The sequence below is a fragment of the Ambystoma mexicanum genome, chromosome 11, assembly GCF_040938575.1.
Source record: "Ambystoma mexicanum isolate Mex_15411 chromosome 11, UKY_AmexF1_1, whole genome shotgun sequence".
Taxonomy (NCBI): Eukaryota; Metazoa; Chordata; class Amphibia; order Caudata; family Ambystomatidae; genus Ambystoma; species Ambystoma mexicanum.
In genome coordinates this window covers 1,058,261,391-1,058,284,851 of record NC_090934.1, presented here as the reverse complement: position 1 = coordinate 1,058,284,851, position 23,461 = coordinate 1,058,261,391, and the positions used below count along the sequence as shown (strand labels likewise).

The 23,461-nt window shown below is 45.8% G+C and overlaps 1 protein-coding gene across 4 annotated transcripts in view; it reads left to right on the top strand.

Moving 5' to 3' along the window:
• TICRR (TOPBP1 interacting checkpoint and replication regulator) overlaps positions 1 to 23,461 on the top strand; it is a 1,117,313-nt gene that overhangs the window by 62,634 nt on the left and 1,031,218 nt on the right. For all 4 annotated transcript variants that reach the window (XM_069624305.1, XM_069624303.1, XM_069624304.1 and 1 more), the window contains exon 2: positions 19,496 to 19,796. In XM_069624305.1, the coding sequence (XP_069480406.1) occupies positions 19,496 to 19,796 (301 nt within the window). The remainder of the gene's footprint in view (positions 1 to 19,495; positions 19,797 to 23,461) is intronic.

Genomic DNA, 23,461 nt, shown 5'->3' with positions numbered 1-23,461 from the left:
TGCCTTGTAAAATTCCGGAGGCAGCCCATCGCTGCCCGGGGCTTTACATGTAGCCAGGGATCTAATTGCCTCAGTTATGTCCTCGGGTGTGATGTCCATGTCTAAGGTCTTGGATTGTGTGGGAGTTAGTTTAGGCAGGCCGATCTCATCAAGAGTATCTAGTATTTGGTCTTGGGGGACTCGATCAGTGTGAGAATATAATTGCATGTAGAAACTCGTAAAAGTATCATTAACACCCTGTTGAGTGTTGTGAGTTTCATCAAATTCATCCCGCAGTGTGGTGGTTATGTGTCTGGGGTGTTCTTTCTTGCAGAGCCAAGCTAGTAACCGGCCAGGTTTGTCTGCTTCTGCATGTGCTTTGTTTGTTCTAGCGACAAAGTCAAATTTAGCTAATCTGCTCCATGCTTCAGCGCAATTCTCTCTAAGCGTACTAAGTTCTTCTTCCCTCTTCGGGGTGTCTATGGGGGCAGCTTCCAGATTCACTATTTCTTGTTCCTTCCTGCTTAATTCGCTGCGCAATAGTTTCCTGATGCCACCCGCCTTGGCAATGACTTCTCCTCGCGTTACTACTTTTAGGGCATCCCATAGAGTGCTGACGTGGTCTACGCTCCCAGTATTTTCTGATATGAAATTGTCTATGGACTCATGTAGCTCTTCTTTAAATGCCAGATCTTTCAGGGCTTCCACCGGCATTCTCCACATGGGGATGGGAGGTTTTGGGCCAATGTGATTCCATTCCATTAGGAGTGGAGAATGGTCTGAGATGGTCCTTCCCAGATATTGCGCATCCCCTATCTGAGGTAAGTGCTCTCTACCCACAAAGAAATAATCTAATCTAGTATGAAGGGCATGTGGAGACGAGAAGTACGAATAACCTCTTTCCTCTGGGTGTATTTCCCGCCAAACATCTGCCAGATCTAGTTCATCAGTCATAGCTTTCAGGGACGTGGTGGCAGTGGAGGGCCCCTTTGTTGGAGGCCAGGACCTATCCAGCGTTGGGTTGTGGACACAATTGAAATCACCCCCCCATATAAAGAAGCCATTCCTATATTGTAGCATTTTGGTACTCAGCTCCCTCAAGTGCGTAGGGATATTGTGATTGGGGAAGTACGAATTCACAATACATATTTCCATCTGCTCAAAGGTCCCCCATATTACCACATATCTGCCTTCTGGGTCTTTTTCCATCTTGGTGAGTCGGAACGGTACCTGGGGGTTGATCCAGGTGTAAACCCCTCTTGCAAATCTGGAGTAGGAGGCCCCAAAACCCTGTCCCACCCAATGTTCCCTGATCTTCGCCTCTGACTCGGCAGTGCAGTGCGTCTCTTGTAGCAGAGCTATATCCACTTTTTTCCTATGCAGGTAGGATTTAATCCTATTTCTGCGGAGATAGGTGCCCAGGCCCCGCACATTCCATGTCATTATCCTGAATTGACCAGCCATAATGGTTTCAGAAGGGGTCTGGGGTCAATCCACCACTCATAGGGGCCATCTGTTAACTTGGCTGAGTCCCCACGAAGTTCCCCTAGCTGTAGGTTCAAACCCATCAAGTCCTCTATTTCCACCCTCTCATCCCTTATCCTCATATTGACGTTCGGAGACTTACCAACTTTCTCAACTTTCATCTCAAAGGATGTGTTAACCAAAGGGAACAACAAATAACTGCCCCCAGCAGTTGTTTCAAACTCACAACGCTCGGGGGCTCCCGAGCCTCCGGGGCCTCTCCAGGCCTTTCGGTACGGGTGGTGTGTAGGCATTCGGCCAACACTGTATTGGGTGGGGCGGGTCGCTGGTGTTCCTGCACTTGGGCCCTCGTGCTCCTGCCCAATTAAGACTTCTGTTCGTTGCAGCGTTAATTCAGGCTCCACAGACAATGTCGTGATTGCTTAGTGTCGTGATCCTTTTCTCAGGCAGTTCCAATCGTTCCTTTATCGCTTGTTTCCTTTTTCGAGTTTTTCCGTGTCATCGGCGAGGTTGTTGTGTTCAAGCCACATATTTGCAGCCGCCGGAGTTTCAAGGAAGATTGCCTTCCCTTTGTACAGTATTTTGAGTCTGGCTGGGTACAGCAGCATATATTTCAGATTGAGTTCCCGTAATTTAGCTTTTATCGGTACGAAGGAGTTCCGCGCTCGTTGCACCGTGGGGGTGTAATCAGGGTATATGACTATTAGAGAATCGTTCCTTCTGATCTCTCCGCCTTCTCTTGAGAACCGCAATATTACCTCTCTATCTCGGAAGTTTAAGATTTTAGCTATTATTGGGCGTGGGTGTGAACCAGGTGGCGGCCTTTTCTGGAGAGACCTGTGGGCCCGTTCCACAGAGAATCCCTGGGTGAGATTGCCTGCTCTAATTTCCTGAAGTAGCAGCGATTCGATGAACTCAGTGGGGTTCAGGCCCTCCATGTCTTCCGGAATCCCGAGAATTCGAACATTATTGCGGCGGGCACGTCCCTCCGCGTCCTCGGAGCGAGATTCCAGTCTAGCCACTATTGATTCCAGTTCTTGGACTTTCGCCTTCAGTTCACATGTGTCCTCACTGGTTTCTTGTAGGGAGGCTTCAGTTTTGGTCACCCTTTCCGTCAGGTTGCGGGCATCTTGCCTCATTAGCTGTATGTCTGACCTGATTTCTCCTATCTTATCTTCCATGGAAGTTCGTAGGGCCGCAATAGCCTGCAGGATTTGAGTGTCTCGGGGGTCCGCCACCGGAGTGGGTGTCTCTGTCGGGGGAGTGATCTCCTGCGTTGGTTGCTGCCTTTGCAAAGTCGTTGTGAAGGCGTCCATCGTCACAGTTTTTGATCTGTTCTTCGGAGGCGACATGGCCCGGTTTGGGGGAGCCAGACTTGTATTCCACGCTATAAGCTTTATCTTGTGACCAGAGGTTTGTTTCGGGTGGCCCTTGTTCGGGCGGAATATGGTTTCAGGTCCAGTGCGGATCCAATATCTAACCCGCCGGGCTTCATGAGCTGTGTTTGGCCTCTAGTTTTCGGCAGGCGGGGTGGGAGCCCTACCTCTTGGGCACACGTGTGATTATTCAATTCTCCCCAACCGTTAGATGCCTCCGGCGGTTCAGTCTGTACTTTGCCCTGGTGAGATCTGTGGCACTGTGTGGCGGTAATTGGGTTAGTAGGGAGCAGTGTAACAGACTGTTGTGGGTTCCCGGATGATGATGCTGCGTCCGGCCCCAGCCGCCTAGTCCAGAGGCTCGCCTGGCGTATTACTCAGCCCGCCAAATTTCAGGTATAGAATTACCTTCTGTGAATCCTCCGTATTGTGGGTGCTTTATGGTACCTTCTACCGGTTACGACAACCAGATGCGGTTCACCTTCCGCCTCCAACCGATGGGACCGTGTTGCGAGGAGTTATCCGTTGATAGCACTCGCGGTCTCTCGACCAGACGACTCGGCGATCCTCTTAACGGGTGCCGGTAGGGGTGGGCACCGAGCGGTCCGCTCCGTCCCTGCTTCAGTGCACCGCTGGGATTCCCCGCCACCTCCTGTGCTTATCCGCCAACTGGGATCTCCTCTCGCGTTCGGTACGTCGTGTATGCACCGAGGTCACAACGCTCGTGCCGGTGTTAGTCGTGCTTCGTTTCGGCTGCTCGCAGAGGGGCCCGAGACAACAGCCACATCCAGCCAGCTCGCCGGCACTCTAGTCCGTCTCACTGTCGCGGCACTCCGTCAGCCTCCGTGGTGGGAGCCGCCATCTTGGGTGCCACCGGGGTGCCTTTTCGATGCTCCGTTTACTGCGTTGCTGGTGCCGATTTTTTTCCAGCGACACGGTCAAGTGTGGCAAAAGGGTTCTCCTGCGAGCACGTTGATTTGTGTCTCGGATCTTCTAGTTCAGACGCCGTTATATCGGCCGTTGTAGGATCATGGGCAGGAGCACGGCGGGTTGCTGACTTCACTCCATGCGTGCAGGCCACGCCCCCGTCCTGGACATTATATAATCACAAGATGGTGGATGGGAATTGGTGCAGTTCGGTTATCGCTTGAAATGTAAGTTATGCTCTGACAGTACTCCCCTGTTTCATAAGCGCATCTCACATTCTTGTATGTACTGGCGGATCTCTTGGTTCATATGTGGCCACTACAAATGGCGTTTCACCAGTTCTTGCGTTTTCTGAATCTCTGGATGGCCTGCTAATTGCAAATCATGGCACCACTGTAACACTTGTTTGCACACGTCTTGGGTTGGCAGATGCATCGGGTTTCCCTGAGAAGGTAAGCCTTGTTTTACTGTTCTCTGTAGGGCTGTTTTTTCTCCATTCGGTCAACTCTTGTGATGTCATGGCCATGGATATCTTTTCGAACAGGACATTCATCACGATGGGCCCGATGATTCAGATGAGCGGTACTGCAGTGCATGGTGGGCTATCTCTCGCTTTCTGTTCATTCTCCGTGGACTCTGCATATCGCGACAGGATGTCAACTTTGTTATTCTGTGACCCGGCCTGTATGTAACCTCAAAATCTGCAAATATAGTTCCCATCGCAGTTGCTGTGGATTTGCTGCTCTTGTGGACTTGAGGAATCGAAGATTCCTGGGGTCTGTTAGCACGGCCATTGGATGTTGTGCTCTCAAGAGAAGATGCCTCCATTCATCAAATGCCACATTGATCGCCAACAGTTCCTGGTCTGCTAGCAGGGAGCATTTTTCAGGAATAGTAGGCCACCGAATGTAGCTGCCCGGACTTGTCTTGTTGTGAGAGGATGGCTCCAACTGCAGTAATGGTTACATTGAGTCTGGTAGTAAATGCTTTTTTCAAGGTATGAGAAATCTCGTCTGCCGCCTCAGTCCATGTGAAGAGGACCCCCTTCTTTCGTAGTTTGGTTATCACAAGAACTTGTTTCGCAAACCCTTTTATGAAGCGGCGATAGAAGTTTGCAAAACTGAGGAAGGCTTATACTACTTTTACCGAACTGGGCGCAGGCCAATCCAATACGGCCTGCAGTTTCTTGGTATTCATGTGCACCCCTGCGAGGGACAGTATGAATCTCAAGAATTCTACAGTGGTGCGTTGAAATTTGCATTTTTCGAGTTTGGCATCAAAGGACATCCCACACATGCCCCCCATTGCTCAGTTAGTTTTTGGGAATAAATGTTTATTATTTTATTTATTTTTGCATTTATTACACGCCCAAACCCAGAGGTATCACGACATAGGTTACATAGACTTGATTCTCTGATTACAGGGTGATTACAATACAGGTAAGATAAGATTCAGACACATTTGTTGCAATGCAGAGGCTTGTAGTAAGAATTAGACTAGATGGTTACAATATAAACACTAGCATGAGATAAAACGGAGGGTCCCGAATATTCATTGTGGTATGGTGTGGGTACACGTGGTTACAATGTGTTGAACAGCCAGGTCTTGAGTTTCTTAAAACGCTGGTGGGAGGGTTAATTTCTGATATGCATGGGGAGGGAGTTCCAGATTTGAGGTGCTGCTACAGGGAAGCCGACACCCCTTACTCTAGAGCTCTTAAACCTTGGGACAAATAGTGTGCGCTGAAGCTTGATCTGGGTGATCTTTTTAGTAGACGGTTGTTGAGGTAAGACGGGGCATCATTGGTGATACATTTGTGTGTGATAGTGAGTGTCTTGAATAAGATTCTGGCTTGGATGGGTCGCCAGTGTACTTCCCTCCTGATGTGCGAGATGTGGTCATTCTTTTTAAACCAAAAGCTGCTCTTAATGCTTTATTTTGTAACAGTTGTAGCTTGGCCAGGTTCGTGTTGAAGGTTCCTAGGAGGAGGATGTTGCTGTAGTCTAGTTTCGATTGTATGAGGGCACGGGTGAGGCAGTTTTGTTGGATAAGGAATTGGCGACTTAGTGCAATGAGTTTAGCAGTGTACTCTGTAAAGGATGAGGGGGCGCTAATGTGTTTGGTCATTGTAAGGCTGGAAACTATGTGGACACCCAATGTTTTAACTTGATTGAATACTGGGATGGGTGTACCATCAATGGACGTGGCTGAGTAGTCGGTATGAAGTGATTTTAGTCGGGAAGGGGTGACCTATGATGAGAATTTCAGTTTTTTCATCTTTGAGACATAAGCTGTTGGACGCCATCCAGTTTTGAATAATGGCATAGATCTTGTTAATGGTGTCGGGAGTCTTGTTCATGGTCACCCGTGATGGGGATAAGGACCTGCGAGTCGTCGTCAAAGTTGGTATAAATGACAACCATGGCGTCAAGAGCTGCAAATAGCAATTTAGTATATGCATTATAGAGGGTGGGGGATAGGGATGAACCTTGGGGGACCCCTAGGGGCACAGTGATGGGCATTGGCGGCTTCATCGCTGACACTCTGGAAGTTCATTCCGAGAGGAAGGACTTAATCCACAAAGTAGCATCTATGGAGAAATTGAAATTATCTGACTGGGCCTTGCAGAGTTGGTCATTGTCCACCAAGTTAAAAGCTGCAGATGGATCAAGTAGAAGGAGGATGCTCATTTTTTCCTGAGACTCTTATGGTGTCCACTTGTCTTTTGAGGACTAGTAACGCTTTTCTGTACTATGCTTGGGCCTGAAACCAGACTGTCTGCAACCCAGGAGGTGGTTACTTTCTAGGCAGTCTTGAACTTGGTTGTAAGCTATTTTGTCTAGTATTTTTAACAGGAAGAGTACTGTGGCAATGGGCCGGTAGTTGGCGGGATTAGCAGGGTCCAGAGCAGGTTTTTTATGGAGTGGGGTGTTAGCCAGGCTTCTTTTTGTTGGCAGAGAAGGATACATTAATGAAGTTAGTAATAGGTGCTAGGGTGGGGGCACAAAGTTTAACTAAGTGTGCAGGGAAGCTGTCACCTTTACAATTGGTTGGTTTCAACGTGGCAATGGTATTCAGAACCTGGTCTTTGGAGACAGCTGAGAATCTGAATTGGGTGGAATTTTTTTCTGAACCAGCATCCGGTGCAATGGGAGGGCATACTCTTGCCAGCTAGTAGTTTCCTTTTCAATAGAATTTTCTTTTGTAGTGAGAGGATTTTTGAAGATGGTGCATTCTGGATAGTAGAGCACCAGGTTTTACTTGAATTGATGGGAGTAGAGGAAGGGATGGGGGTCTTCCATTTCTCGAAGTATAGAGAATAGTTCTTTGGTGTTGGAGGAGGTGGCGTTTATATGCATATTCAGGGAGTTGGCTTTGTGCGTTATGACAGCAGCTTTGTAGGCTGTCACAAATGAGTTTGCCGAGTCCCGAGTAGGTCCCTTATTGTGTGCATGCTCCAACGCTCTAACGACCAAGAGCAGTGAGCTCCTCATTGAACCAGATGTTCGTTCGTTTGGCAACTAGGGGTGTTTTAAAGGAATAGTGCGCTCAAAAATAGTCCCGAGCTTTCGGGCATGTTTTTAAGCATAAGTTGATCGATCGTACAAACATTGCCTATGCACCTTACCGTAGTTGTCCTCACTTTTACACAGGCAAAATCGGGCAGCAGGGTGAGGCCATCTTGTTCTAATCTTATCCGTTGCTGCATCGCCCTAAGGTGAACTGCCCAGGCGTCGCTCAATCATATCCCCCACCCCTGAAGCTGACATCACCATTCCTAGCGATATGCTCTGCCCATCTCTGCCGTTACAGGGCAGCGTAGCCAAACTCATCCAGTCATCACGTACGTCTTGACATCCGTTGACGCAGAACCCAGAATATCAACACACATCCTCTCACAGCACAGAACGTCCCAATTTTGAATACAAAACATTATTTTGAAAGGAAATCTCAGTACTCTGCAATTTATAATGTGCTTTTATTTCACAATAAACGCTCCGAGAACATACACTGATTTCCATATTCAACCACATTGGTAATTTCTTTCTTTGTTCTCGATCCACAAATGTTTATCATGAGTCAGTGTTCCTTTCGGTATAAGAAGCACATTGGACGCTCCGTGAATCGCAAGGCTTCCGCATCGGCTTGTTGCTAGACCACCGTAAACTGTCAGGTTGCTTCTTAACGCTGGTACCATGAAAGGGCATATCGGCCTGGGACGATCGTCCCAAAACAGCGTAATTGAAATCGAGCCATTTAGGTGTATCTGCAACTGCCTGCTGATGTGGAACTAATGGCAGAATGGCAGGATGTAGCTGTGTAGAAAACATAACAAATGTGTCTCAGTAGCCGTTCTTTATTCCAATTTATCAATGTACCCATTCATTCTGCACCGTGTGAAAACTAATGATGAACACAAACGTGAAACAATGGAAACACAGAGAAAACATCTTGGAAAGTTGGAGTCTACGATGTGCTTGAGAGGTTAGTGCTATGGACTATGTTTAGCTCGCAATGGGATGTGGAAGCTGACGGAAGAATTCAAAGAACACACAGACTGCATTTTAACAGAATATTAGTGTAGAATTTGGCATTGGTGGAACCCAGACGTGGACTACATGCATTTCAGTGCTGGACTGCCCATGTGCCTGGGACCAAGACAAGTACACACAGGTTGTTTTAGCGTGTCTTTGCAATAGGCCACAAACAACCACCCTTTACAATGTAAGTCAGCAATACCGGTCAGAAAATGAAGCCTTGACCCGTTCGTCTATAAACTTGTCTACAGTAAAACTTACATAATATTTGGCATTTCCATTCTCTTGGCGTAAAGCAGAGTGTACGTTCAGATCAACACATTTTTATAAAATGAAATTACAGGTTCCTTTGTCCAGTTTTGGAATGGTGGACCTTATCATATTTGACAGTATTACACACCCCCCTTCATTCCATTCTGAATCCTCCCTTTCTTCCAAGGACGAAAAACAATCAAACTTTCTACTGTTTAGGATGCGTGGGTGTGCACAGCTCACAAGCAAAATTCAAACGCGGTGACCTTCACTCCCATGGGAGCGAATAGCCCTGCAGACCAACGTGGCATTTGAAATATTTTCAAAAAACAAATTTTGTTGGCATCCGCCAATGCCACGCAAAATTTCTAGTGATGTACAGTTACTTTACTTCCTAATGCCTTCTTTTTAGAGTCCCTCTGGTGAACGGCTCACTCTCCCAGCGCTTCGCACAGCTAGCCGCCACCACCTGTCAGCTCAGCCCCGTCTCCTGTTATCACGGCAATGCAGCTACTCATTTTTGCAAGTAGCGAGTGTCGAGCCCTGACAAAATGTGCTTGTACGAGTATGTCAGAGCAAGCCCTGCTCCAACCTTGGTGCACAATCCGTCTCTGCTCACTGACACATGCCATCTCCAACCCCCTCCTGCCAGGCTGCGATCCCCTGACCCATGATTCCTGTTCCCTTTGAATGCATCTGGTCCCCAAACCCTACCCCCACACCACCTCAAATTCACCTCCCATATACCTAATCAGGAGTGGTCATATATTTTGGTAACACTGACCGCTATCACCACTGTGTTTGAAATCGTAAGACTCCAAAGGCCGCAAATCAAGGATCGGCCCCTCTGATGAGACATCCGATAGCAACGACCCCTAATACATGCCCCCATAAAAATATAGGTCAGAATGCACCTATTTCACACCAACAGCCCCCTTTAATGCATTGTTTTGCTTAGTAGTTCTTGCGTGCCAAGTTTCTTATCTAGCCTAGGCCTCATTCCTTTGTGGGATGCGTATTTATTCAGCTATTGGGACACATGCTTGGTAAGGCAACTGCAGACCCCGCAGTTGCTTTCATTCTGATATCCATCTGACCCTCCCCTGATTAGTGAAGGACCCACAAGAGCTTGACGAAAGCGGGAAGTGTGAAAGCACAGCGTTGCACTGTATGGCATCCTCCAAAAGGCACTTTTTGAAAAAGAAATTGACAAAGAGGATACATTCGAAAATATAATTTGGCCGCTTTATTTGGACTATTTATATAAACATTGTTGAACAAATAAATAGCTGCTAATCATTTTAACCAGGAAGTGAACTGTTGCACGAGGTCTGCTTTCAGTGGACAGAGCATGTTTGCAATGTTGTGTGGCAATGTATGTGTCCTAGGAACAAAATCATGAGCGATTCCATGAGTATGCATGTCCAACACAGTCAAAGTGAGATCTTTCACAAAATTGAATTCCATTTCCTGGTATATTGGCTTGACCACCCATTTTTTTGCTTCTTTTCTCAAAGGCCAGTGTGTAACGAAGCATCCCAAATTTTCCCGCAGTCCTTGATTGTTCTCTCCCTGCGTTCTCGTTCTGCGATAATACTGCTAGTAATGTTCGCTATTGCATCCAGTCTATGCTGAAATGCAATCTCTTCGGCCTGTACTTTAGGTACATATTGTGGAACACCTCAAAATCTCCTGTGTGACAGAATTCTGAGAGTCCCTTCAGATCTCTTGATAGTTTTATCAAACATGATCTTCTCAAGAGCTTTGTGTGGAGGTTAAGATGGAACCAACCACCACTTCTGTGTTCCTGCTCCTCTGATAAAGGTCCATGTGCACATTGGTGAAAATGTAGGTTTTTTGTCCAAGAGTGAACGTTGGAAATGTGGTGCACTAATGAGCGCCATTTTTCAAGGAAAATGTCCACAGACCCACCACAAGGTTTGGAGCTCCACCAAAGATGGTTGCTCAAAGACTGGGACCACTAAAATATTTTCAGAAGGCTTTTTTTTGTGATTTGGCAACGTGCCATATATCAAATTGATGGCAAATGTTTGGAAACTGCTCTCGCATGGCCTTGGCTATTAAAACATGCCTGTCGGTGGCTAGGAGGTCTATTTGCATTCCCCTCGATGGGAGATCTTCCAGAGATTTTATGAAACTGTTTTTCGATGGGCACGGAGGATGTGCATTTGGACACCTGCACGACCACCAAACTCATTATTTTTTTTAGTTTCCATGTCCTGAGTGATATGTGCAGTACTTTGCTGAAAATCTGGGGCTGTTACTGTCCATCGCCAGCTAGCCTGAACCGTTTGTCAGAGAATTTCCTTTCAATTGACATTTGTTCAATTTTCCATGCTTCACTAATAGCAGGGAATAAATATTCTCGGGGATATTTGTAGTACTGCGTTTTAGAAAGGTACTGTAGTCCCACAAATTGACCAACTGGACAACTTACTAAAAGTAGAGCCTCTGAAAAGTAAAGCTCCTGCACACAATAGGTTTCCAGCTGACACTTGTCCCAGCCTTGGTTGAGCGGACCATGAAAATGTAGCATGGAGCTGGGCACAAGCGGCTTGTATCTTCAAATTAGTGCCTTGTGATCCAAAAGTCACATTCACCAATGGCTGCCCGCATACTGCCTCCCGCCCCCCCATCTCCTCCTCTACCGTCACTGGATGGACCCATTTCAGCATCAGTATAATCTCTACCAGGCAGCTGTCAAATACAGTGTATTTGTGCTCCTTCATTAGACTATGGTCCTGCATGAATGTGGTTTGTGACTCAACTGTGGTGGACATATCGGCCGAACAGGACACACTGAAGTTGAGATCTTTGGCAAGTTCCTCAGTCATTTGAGATGAGGCTTCAGCATCTGTTATTTCAGCTTGTTATTTGCACATGAATTGGAGAAACCAATGTCGATTGTTTATTGGGTGGCCCTTTTTTTGCGGGTGTAGATTGTGTGAAGTGGTCACTGAGTAATTCAAAAACATCTTCCTTTATATTCAGTTTCTTCTTCATCTTGTTCTCATTGTTGCAATGGTCCAAAAACACTTTGCTTGTTTCGCCGGTGACATTAAATTCATTTTCTGTCCATTGGGCATACGCATCTCGAGTCTGCTTATTGACTGGACTACGCTGCACCTCAAATAGTTGCTCCATGGTGAAATCTGTTTGGCAAGCAGCATCTTTGGTTTCATTTGTTGTCTGTCTTTATTCTTCTTTTCCTTCTGGGCCTCCAGGAGATGGGTTGTAAAAACATGTTCAATGTAAATCCAACATATAGTATATAGCACTTTAGATTAAAAAAAAAACATACAATGAAGCACCAGCCCAAACCACTTTTCGTGAACAAAATTGTAAGTGACCCTTGTTTTCTTGATTTTCTGTGAAACCGTGTTCTTCACTGTAACAGCACCAGCAAGCTGGTCCGCCTCCTCTGATCCATGTTCATCCTCTTCTAGTTCCGACCTTGTATACATCCCTTGAATAAAATATTCATTAAAAAGAAGTCAATCGTTCTTGAAATCAAATTATTTCATTGCACACATCCATACCCTCAAACGGTGTACGTCATTTAGTAGAAATAGACATTTCGAATTTCACCTGATTTATGGCAAGTGTACTCGATCAGAGATCACTGTGCAAAACCTAATTGTCATGCACTTAAGCATTTTGCATTGTATTCGGCATTAGGGTAGAAATTCTAGTGTTGCAACTGAAATTATAGAAGTTTGAAAAACTGCACGTTTATATGAATGTCACTGTAATAGTATCAGATGTAGGATTTACTTTCTTTCATTCAAGGGAACTGGCAGTACACATACCGCATACTCGAGACCAGCTACAAAGGATGATGTAATTGTAGTCCAAGTAACAGCATCCCCCTGTAACACACTACTTTTTTTAGTATGGATGAAAACAGTGAAATTGAACAGACAATCGGATGCAGCCAATGGTACATATAAATAAAAACCCATAAATTAAACCTTATGTAAACAAACGACAGGATACGTAAACTATTTCATATCTAAAATCCATGCAGAATACATTTCCGCAATCGAAAAGGGAAATAAAACTACCTGATAAGCACTCTAAGTTGTTGACGACTCCGGAAACGAAATGGATTGAGAATCTTGCTCCTTCATTTTCAGTGCATTGACACGAAGTGGTAAAGGGAAAATTAGATTTGCATTAGATATGTAGGAAGATCCAACTCTCAAGAATATGAACTTTAAGTCTGTATGACTCACCATTGGTTTACTGGACGTGTCGGTGATGTCACTACTGATAGTCTGTGCTTCAGTCAATATGCTCACCTAAAAGAATTGACATGTGAAGCAACAGATTAGGAAAAGATGATGCTTATTTCGAAGGGCACTATGGCATAGATTTGTGTTCATAAAATATTTTCTATGATGCTCCTAAAACGAGGGACAGATGACTAGCAAAATGGGGTATAGTTATAAAGCAATACAATCTGGTAAATATGCAAAGTTTAGTAAGAAACATTTACATTGAAAGCACCAATCCGTTCATGTAGTTACCTGTTCAGTACCCCAAGGCGTACAGCTAATTCATGAACCGTGACTCACCTGAGGCAGGGTGTGCATGAATAGAGTTGGAATTGCATTTGGAAGCAATTTACAAGACGTTCTGAGGCAATGCTTTTTTGTGTACTGCGATTGGTCGTACATATCTGGGGTAAAGTGCGGGCTGCAGAGGCAGAATCGATCGCCCCTCAAGTCTCCCAAGACATTCTGGGCTCTACTTTGAAGCTCGCCGGCGCAAATCCACAATATCTGACCCATTCTCTTATTAGATCTATATTCCTCAGGAATGTATGCATTGTGTCCTTACGTTTGGTATGGGTCTTAGAACGGCAACCGTAAACCCTACAAGCAGACATTGTTGAAAAATCTGTAAAGAAAAAGTACACAGTTAAAAAATTCTTACATGAATGTGTGAGAAAGATGGAATTATATCATAGATTTTTCCATGCAATGTTTGTTTTGGTCACAGAAGCAAAACCTGTGTAGTGTAGTCGACTATACACTAGGATAACTTTCATACAGAATTGATTGATGTGACGCAAATCGTAACATGTTACTCGTCCGTTGAATGTACTTTCATGCATAAAAAGGAAACATGGTTATAGACACGGTCCGCGAAGGATGCAATTTTATCCCAATTGACGCTGATGACAATTGTTATATATCAAGAACAGAGAAAATTAAATGGAAGTCCATGGAAATGGCAATGAGATGAATGAACATTACACTACTGGGTACATTTGTTCGAAATAGATAGAAATTTAGAGATCAAGAAGAGATGATTGGGTGACCTGCCCTTACCTTGACCAACAGATAGATTCAGCAAGCATGGTAGTTAGTAGCAGGAGAACAGGTGCGCGATCACGAGCTGACTTCCAGTGGTCACAGATGTTCTCAGGTAGCATGTGTAACGCTCACCTGATTCCCGTAGAGGCGCCGGTCTTGACTGGGCGTATCAAAGGTGATGTGTAACACACGGCTGGCTCTTTGGGCTGGACCTCTGTGCACTGTATGTCTGACTCGAAGGGTAAGATGTCTGCAGATAGAAAATATGGGATTAAGGAACTGGGTTATTGAATGTCTCTCTCTTCTTCCCTTTCTCTTCTCCTGTAGAACCCCAAAGGCTAACGCTCTCACCTTAGGTAAGTGAACGCCGTGCTCTCCATCTGCCTCGGGGCAGGGTGCTGTAACCAGTTTCTTCACTGGATAAGGGGAGCAGGCCTCTTGACTTCAGAGGACTGCTGTCCGTCGTTTACTGCACGAACGGTAAGTTTCGAGTAATTCTAATGTCTTTAAAGTCTTTAGTAATGATGTCTCTTGTTTTGCAGGGTTCCGGCGATGGCGGATGACGGGCTGAAGTGAGTTGAAGATGGAGCCCGTGTGATGAATAGAAGCGCCTGGAAGCACGTAAGTAAGCGCTTGTTGCCTGCTTCACGATGCGCTCTAACTGTCTTTTTATTTTGCAGGTACAAGTTCGGAGCGGCTGCAGGGTGCCGGAATACCCACTGGGTTAGATGTGGAAAGGAGTAATGGCACGTGAGTATTAAAGTTCCCCAATGTCTTTAAACGCACCTTGTTTTGTCTTTCAGATGCGGGATGCAGCGCCGAAGGCCTCCGGAGCGTGCGAAGAGTTGGTAAGCTTTTGTCTTTCAGATGCCGGAATGCAGTGTGAAGACCTCCGGAGCGCACGAAGAGTAGGTAAGCCTTTGTCTTTCAGATGCCGGAATGCAGCGCGAGGCGTTGGTGACAGCCGATGGACCAGGTAAGTGAAGAGCTGTCACTGAAGACCGTAATGCTAACCTGTTCTTTCTTGTCTTTATAGGTGTTGCTGAAGACTGGATTCAGGATGGTAAGCCTTTTTCCTTAGGCCCAGGATCAGATGCAGAAGACACGATGAGCGTTCTGCTGCAGAGGATGCAGAATAACGCAAAGCAAGATTCATCCATCGGGTGTGGTTTAAATAGCCTCCTGTAGTGCTTAGGTGTCTCCTTCCACAGCCACGCCTAGGTAAGAAAAGAGTTCCTGCTTTCCAGAAGAGTTCCAGTGTTCTGAATCTAGGGAGTGGCTCCTGCCCCACCCAACAGGAAAAGTAGTTCCAAACAGAAGAGGATCAGAGGCTCAACTGGCAGGCAAGTAAGCAGCATGGTCTGCTGCAGGTAAGTCCACCCAAGCATTATGAGCCCGGCGCTTCCAGCGCTGGGACTGGGCATATTTATGAGCCTGGTGCCACTGGCGCCAGGACTGGGTCCAAAAGGTCCCAATTGGGACTGGTTGGCACTCGGAACCTGGGTTATGGATCTGCTTCCAAGGGAGTTGGGAAAACCCTGACCTTTTGGAAGCAGAGATCATGACAGCATGATCACGAGCTGACTTGCAGTGCTCACAGATGTTATGATAAATGGTGGTCAGTCAAAATCTCGAAGAAAAAAATCTCGGAAAAAAATGCCGTTTTTTTATTCGAAATGGGGGGTTCCCCCAACCCCCTTTCTTTTTAACCCATTTTTTTTAAATCCCGGACCCCAAAATAAATATATAACTTAAAAGGAATTCGACTTTTTTTTCCGAGATTTTTTTTTCGACATTACTTTTTTAGTTATAAATTTATTTTGGGGTCCGGGATTAAAAAAAATGGGTCAAAAAGAAAGGGGGTTGGGGGAACCCCCCATTTCGAATAAAAAACGGCATTTTTTTCCGAGATTTTTTTCTCGAGATTTTGACTTTAGACTTTTTGACTATAAACCATGATAAATATCAAGGGGTTTATAAAGAATTAGAAAAGTGGGTGTGTATGAGTGACATGTTTATGGTGTGGTCTTAAGTGGATAGCAGGGGGGCGGCCTGCTTCAGGGGAGCCTGCCTGGAGACACTGGATCTGGCTAGGCCATGTGTACAGTGTCCGCTGTGCAGAAGATACCTTTGAAGTGTACATGGTGTTTGGCACCTTGGCTGTTCCCATCCTGCCAGCCCCTTGGCAGCGCACATCCACAGGTGCGAACTGCCATTGATAATGGAGGGGGGGATGGATGGGCATGAGGCGTGCAGACAAGGCCCCAAACACCGCTGAAGGGAGACACACCTATGTGGATTGCAGGGGCAAGGTCTGCTTCAGGGGAGCCTGCTTGGAGACACGGCCTGGGGAGGCCATGTGAACAATGGCCCCTGCGCGGAAGATACCTTTGAAGTGTACATGGTGTTTGGCACCTTGGCCATTCCCACCCAGTCAGCCCTGCCAGGACAAGTGAGCGTGTCCTTGATTCACTGAAAAATTGAAACAACCATTCATAAAAGTTTAGTTGTACTTTATTTTGTTGCTGGTGTTGATGGCACACATGTACTACACATTATATACTTCGGGTTGCAGCACAGTGTGGGAAAATCCCCAGTACTGCCTGCTGTCACTGGGCAATGTGGCGCTCTAATGGCACCAACAACACAGTGGGTATTACTCGTCGAACGCGGTACCGAAGCCTCCCATGAAGCCACCATGTAAATGCACGATAGGCCACCAGTCTGTACCACCTGTGGAAGAGAAACATACAAACTGTATTTAAATGAACATAAGTGTATCAAACCTTAGTTGAAAATGCAATCTTGTAGCCTAGGGCATAGTTGTTAGTACAAATGTTACTTCATGGATCGATCAGCTTGGGCTTTAAAGTGTAGACCCATTACAAAAGTGAATAGCTATGCATTCCGTAACGTTTGGGGCACAGAAAAATTATTTCTTGGTTGTATGTGAAAGACACATGTGATGACCAGTATGATTTCTCCAAATCGTGAGTGATGTATAGAATTGCAAGACTACATTAATTTGGCACAGATAGATTGAAGTTACAACAATATAGGAGACTGGCAAAGAATGTCAATGGCCTCAGTGGTCAAAGTGACATCCAATCTAGAGTACACTTACTCGTTAATTAGATTGCGAGGGTGTACTGTTGTGCAAAGTTCGTGCATAAGCACCGTCATAATCCTCAACGCGGACCGTGTGAGGCAGGCTGCCCTGAAGTCGTGCAGCTCGGTAACGCATTGCGGCCGTGTCTCGTCTTCCAATATGTAGGCCAAGCATCCAGAGTTTTCTCGGCAGCAGCAGTTCTCCTCCTCGTTTGGCATGATCTCACACTGATTGCAGGTACACCAGGTGGAAAAGTCTTTCATGCGACTATGCTCAGGCTCTTGATCCGTCCTCCCAACTGTCGTCCGAAGCCCCATTGTTTCCGCATCTTTCGACTAATTCCACCTCAGAAAATTCTGGCTTGTACTGGTAGGGCTGTATTGTTGCCATTATGCAACTAAATTAAGATAGATAGTAATGATAGTACTATTATCTGTTCGCACGGGCTACGAGCAACGTAGATAGCTGAACAGAGCAGAAACGAGCCAGAGGATACACAAAAAAAGACAGTGAAACGATTGAAAAAGCAACTGTTGTCTGATGAGAAGCGGTCTGTTTATACTTGTTGAGGAAAGAGGCGGCCTGCCATTTCCATGGAGACACGTCAATAGCAGGAGCGCAGAGAACGTTGACACGAGACGTGCCTTGGCGTTGTGAAATGGGCCATATGCGTCTAGTGATGTCAGTTTCAGGGGGCGTGGGATATGGTTTAGTGCCGCCAGGGCAATTCGCCTTAGGGTGATGCAGCAACGGATAAGATTAGCACAAGATGGCCACGCCCTGCTGCCTGATTTCGCCTGTGTAAAAGTGAGGAAAACTATGGTAAGGTGCATAGGAAATGTTTGTACGATCGATCAATTTATGCTTAAAAACACATGCCCGAACGCTCGGGACAATATTTTTGAGCGTAATATTCCTTTAAGAATAAGTGGGGCTACTCCATCAATGGTAGATTTTAGGCAGTTGTGATAGAAGAGATACTCTCTGGGTTGGTATTTGTGATTGGAAAGGCTTTGAGGGCATCTGACAAGATGGGCGGGAGAGACTTTCTACTGTGAGTTTACGGGTGTTTCTAACCACGACGGGGTGGGGTTTGACAACATTATTAATCTATACCTTTATTCCAAACTTGAGACTACACAATAAGTAACAATTTGTAATATATATTACTAATGTGTGACCTACTTTTCCAACATGGCCGGACCGTTCGCAAAATTGCGACCGTCTTCAGTTTCTAAAGATCCGGTGTCTCCAGAACAAATGCACCTGGTGAAATGGCCAATTGAACGCATGGTGCCATGGCTGTACTTGTAGGATTTGTATGTAGTCAGCGTCTCCGGACCTGGTACAGGAGGATTATCCTGGATGGCAGTTGTTAATATAATTAGAATTTAAAAAATTTATAACGTGCTTAATACCGATTTGGTTCCAAGTGCGGACCTGTGATTCGAACCTGTGTTGCTCTGCGTCGTCTTGCTTCCAAGACGAGCGCTTTGCCACTGAGCTATACTACCAGTGTCTGAGTTGCTACCAATTACATTAAGCATGACGCACAATCTGAGTACTGGAGGATGCATGTTTTCTCCAGCATGGGGTCTGGCATGAATTCACATGCTCATGAATATTCCCCGTCGTCAGGCTGGGAATCCTCGGTAAAGAAAAAATCAGTATCAGTTTCGTTTCTGATCTGTCTTTCTTAGTAGTAACCAATCACTGATCTCTGGGTCATACTGCCCCCAGCCAATGACTGCCCTCTCCCTAAGCCCCGCCTCTGGCAGGCATCCTCAGATTTGATAGCACGCCAAGCGGCAGTATGACCAAGTGAAGAGCCGCAGAGGGGTAGGGTAGGTGGGAGGGTTCGCATGTGAATCCATGCCAGACCCATGCTGGAGAACAACAGTTACAGGTAAGTAACTTGTTCCTTATTCCTTTCCCTGTACTCCCCTCAGCATACCTCCCCTCTCGCACTTGGTTTCTCACTTTCGTTCTCTAATTTAAAGGGGCTGTCGTGATGCTTTTAAGGGGGATAAATGGAACATTCAACTTTGCTTTGGACCAATGCCTCTGGTTCGTGCCGTTATCACCTCTTTCAGCTCACTGATGTGCCTTGCAATGTTCGCAGCTAGTGCTGCTGTTCCTAGTATAAATTGGAGGCTTTGTGCTTTGTAATTATGAAACCATTTTTTTTTCAAATGGTCATGTTACATCATTGCACTGTATGTAATAATCCTCTTCCTACACTTCAGTAGTACCAGTTGGCTTCGAAGTTGTGAATGTCTTTCTAAACTGTTACATTTCACAAATGAATTTTGATTCTTAAAAACTGTTGTGTGCTGGTCATGTTTGTGTTTATAAAAATGGGAAATAATTGCTCTGTTAACTATTGGGATCTATTTGCTTGATTAGCAGTCTTTAATATTTCATATGATCAAGGGTTACGTTGTTGAGTCTCTAAAAGTACTAACTCAGACTTTTAAATCCTTTCAGGTTTCCGATGTCCCAGACCATGTTGGCTTTTGGACAATGTCTGAACAGCTTCAGTTAGTTGGAGGCAAAATATTGCCATTTGAGACTTTATTACATTGTTCACAAAAAGACGTCTGTCCTCGTTTGGGAGCTGCGAACCTCTCTCTTTGTGAAGTGGACTCTGGATCTTCTGAGCGTCTGCTCGATCATTCTGTGTCAGACCTCCCGTTTGAGTCTGTTTTGAATTGTCTACTCTGCAGTGATCGCAACTACTGTGCATCGTTCCCACAGCAGGATGGAACGTTAAGCTTCATGGCACATGGTAATGAATATGCAAAAGTTACTTTCTCCATTCCGGTGTTGGATTTAATTTCACATTTCTTTTAAAGAGAACATTATTTACCCTGAATTTGTATTTTGTATCAGTCGCAGAGTTGGAAGATGGTGAGACACAGTATTTCTTTTGTTTATTTAACATTAGTAATGCGCGCCAGGAAACGGGGCACTGGTTATACGAATAGTACAAATACATAATTGCAGTGATACAGATACATACAATAGTTTAGAGAGGCAAATACAGAGTTACGAGAGTAGGTTTGGCAAGCGGCTAAGGTAGCTTTTTTTTGTAAGGAGTAGCGTGCAGAGGTTTCATGTTTAATAAAGTGAGACTGGGGCGGAGGTTATGACAGATGCCCATGAATGGCTGTATGTTTTATCCTTTTGAATCGGGAGGATGGGAAATTGTTATTGCTGTTTGTACTGTGGTCTGCTGCCATTTGCATGGTCTCTTTGCCTTATGAGATCAGAAGGGGGGGGGGCTGGGTTTGGTTAGTGGGGATGGAGGGAACATGCAAGCTAGCTCGGCTCTGGTGTTCGTGTGTGCAGTTTTGAAGTGCAAAAGTACTGCATGTCGGAGTGTTTCTAGGTGGTTTGTGTTGAGAGCAGGAGGTAGCTGTATACAGATGCCCCGTGTGCCTATAGTGCATGGGTGTGTTGGTTGAGACTTTCTTGTTGGTTTAGGTGGCTGTAAACCTTTGACTTTTGATGTGTTTTCAGAGGGCATGTTCTGCTGCTTCTGTGGGTCACTTAGTTGATATGCTTTATTATGCGCTGGAAAGTATACTTTGAGTGTTACAGTGAGAGTCGGTAGCGAGACCCAGCTGGGAATTTGGAGTACTATATCTGTCGGTGCTGTACCAATGTCCTGGAAGAGGTGTACCTTCTGGCAGCAGCACTTTGAAGAGAATCCTGGAGCAATTTACTGTGGGCTGGTATCCATGGCCATTGTCAGCATGTCTCACTTAGAATTTGAATAACAGTGGAGCAACAAAAAGGGGCAGCATGGGAACTCGCAACTGGGTGGAACCAGTCACAGTGGAGTAAAATAGAAGTGGGGAATACCTGAGAGAAGAACCCAGTCGGCCTCTTGCATTAGGCTCTGAGGTAGCCCCCCCACCCTGTCCTCCCCTTATAAATATCTCCACGGCCTAGGCATTGTGGCCGACATCCATGGGTGTACTGCAATAAATCTGGACTTAATATGTAATTCATATTATATGAGGGGGCATTTATAACACATACAAAAAGTGTTTCAAGGCGTGACGAGGCAAGGGAGGGGAACAGAGGGAAGACAAAGACAATGATCTTACTAGGCCAGGTGGGGAAGGGGAGAAGTGCGAGGGTGGCATGGGGGAGGGGAAGTGCAGTCCATAGGATAACATTAATAACTAGAACAATAAATGTGAACAAGAAGTACAGCCAGCTGGTGGCAGGTGCAAGGTTGAGTGCAGACATCGTGTCAAGTGCTAGTAGGGGCTGTGGGATACAGAACAGCCCCAGAGTGAAAGGGTTGCCAGAGGGGCAGTGCAGGTGAGTGTGCAACTTGCAGGGAGTGGACCTGAGCATGAGAACAGAGGGTAGCCAGGTGACCAGTGCAGTTTGTTTCAGCCAGGAGTCAGCAGGGGAGAAGAGGAGAGAAAGCAGAGGCAAAGAGGATTGTCTTGAGATGCTTCTGGAACCGGAGATGGGGTTCCTCAATTTTCAGAGACAGGGAGGCTGTTCCAGAGGGAGGCCCCAGCTGAAGAAAGAGATCTACCACCAACCCGTTGCTTGGAGAAGCGACTGACCTTGAGGGAGTTGGAGGCGGATGAGCGAAGAGCTTGAGAGGGAAGATATTTAGGAAGAGAGTTGAAGGTATTGAGGATCCAGGCCCCAGAAGTCCTTGAGGAAAATGCATAGGGTTTTGAACTTCATCTTTGCAGGCCACTGGGAGCCAGTGCAGAAATTTCAGTCCTGGAGAAATGCGATCCTTAGGCTTAAGGCCAAGGACAAGTCTCGCAGTCCTATTCTGGATAAATTTTAGAGGTCGGAGGGTAGAGGCAGGCAGGTTTAGAAAGAGGCTGTTGCACTAGTCCAGCCTAGAGAGAACCAGTGCTCTGGAGACAGTGAGCTTCTGGGGGAAGGAGAGGAAATGAAGAATACCTCTGAGGAGGTGCTGCTGATGGTGACTTCTTAGACGCCAGAGATGTCAGGGGAGAAGGAGATTGTGGAGTCGAAGATGACCCTGTGGTTTTTAGCCTCACATGTGGGAGCAGGCAGAGGGCTAAGAGGCTGACCAGAGAGACAGGAAAGGAGGGAGCAGGGGTGCCGATGAGGAGAATCTCAGTCTTACTGGCATTAAGGACGAGATGATCGGTGGCACACCACTCCTAGATAGCAGATGGACAGTCGGAGAGAAGGCGAAGAGGGGTTTATAGTGACTGTTTCTACAGTCATAGTTTTGAATGGTAATAGTTGCAACACTTATGTGTTGGAAAAATGTTTTTTTTTTTTTTGGGGTTGTGGAATTTGGACTTGGGTCCTAAACCCTGTTTTTTTTATAAACATTTATTTCACTAAATTAAAATAACCCTTTAATAATTAAAAAATAAATTAGAAACTTTTGTGTTGGAACTTTTGGCATTCGAAACTATTGTTTCGAAACTTTGGCTGGACACCCGAAGAGGTGGCTGAATAGAGCCTGAAAATGACCGGAGTGTCATCCTCATAGCACTGAAAGTTGGGGCAGAGATCGGCAGTGCACTGGGTAAGAAGTGCCAGGTATTTGTTGAACAGCCAGGGAGAGAGAGGTTAGACCCCTGGGGAACACCACAGGTGGAGTTGGAGACGGAGGGGAGGAAGGACCCAAGTTGGACCTGGGAAGGTTGATCGGAGTGGAAAGAAGTCAGCCAAGCCAGAGCCTGATCGGTGATACCCAGGTTATCACAGATGGTTGAGCAGGATGGCATGGTTGACCGTGTCGAAGACAGAAGAGAGATCAAGTAAAATGAGGGCACAGGGTGTGTTGACTTGAGGTTGGAGAGCAGGTCTGGGGGAAAAGTGCATGTGTAGTTTAGTCATCAGTTTTTATTGTGATTGACCATGGCTAAGCTGCTTCGGAGCCTCCAGCTGCTATTTGGGAAGTTGTGTGGAAAGATTCCAGATTCTGATGGCAATACTTTGCTGGGTTCTCGTTGCTGACCTGCCACAAGAAATTGCTTTGAGATGTTCTGCAGTTAACTGTGTTAAGATAATCCTGGTACGTACGGAACTCCAGAAGTTTGTTTGGTTTAGTGCATTTCCAAACTATGTTTGGTTGGATGTGGATGGCGGAGTGTTGCTTATTTGTTTGTTGACAAACTAAGTCTTTAATGTTTTCCAGAAATGTAGGTTATCCTGGATTTTGAAAATTGCCCATGGAAAGGTTTGGCAATAATGTTAAAACACCAAGCCACGGTTCCTCTTTACATGTGCTGTATAGGATTATGTCGCTGCTGGATCCGACGGGCCTGCTTTGGGGGCTTCAAAGGTATTGGATAATTTTTCCTCTGAATTCGACCTAATGGCCTCCAATGCCGTGCGTGGTAATGCAAGTTGCTTAAAAGTGTATTTCTTCTTGACCAATAGCCATTTGGGTGGTGTCGATGCTGGTGTCATGTGGCAGTTCTG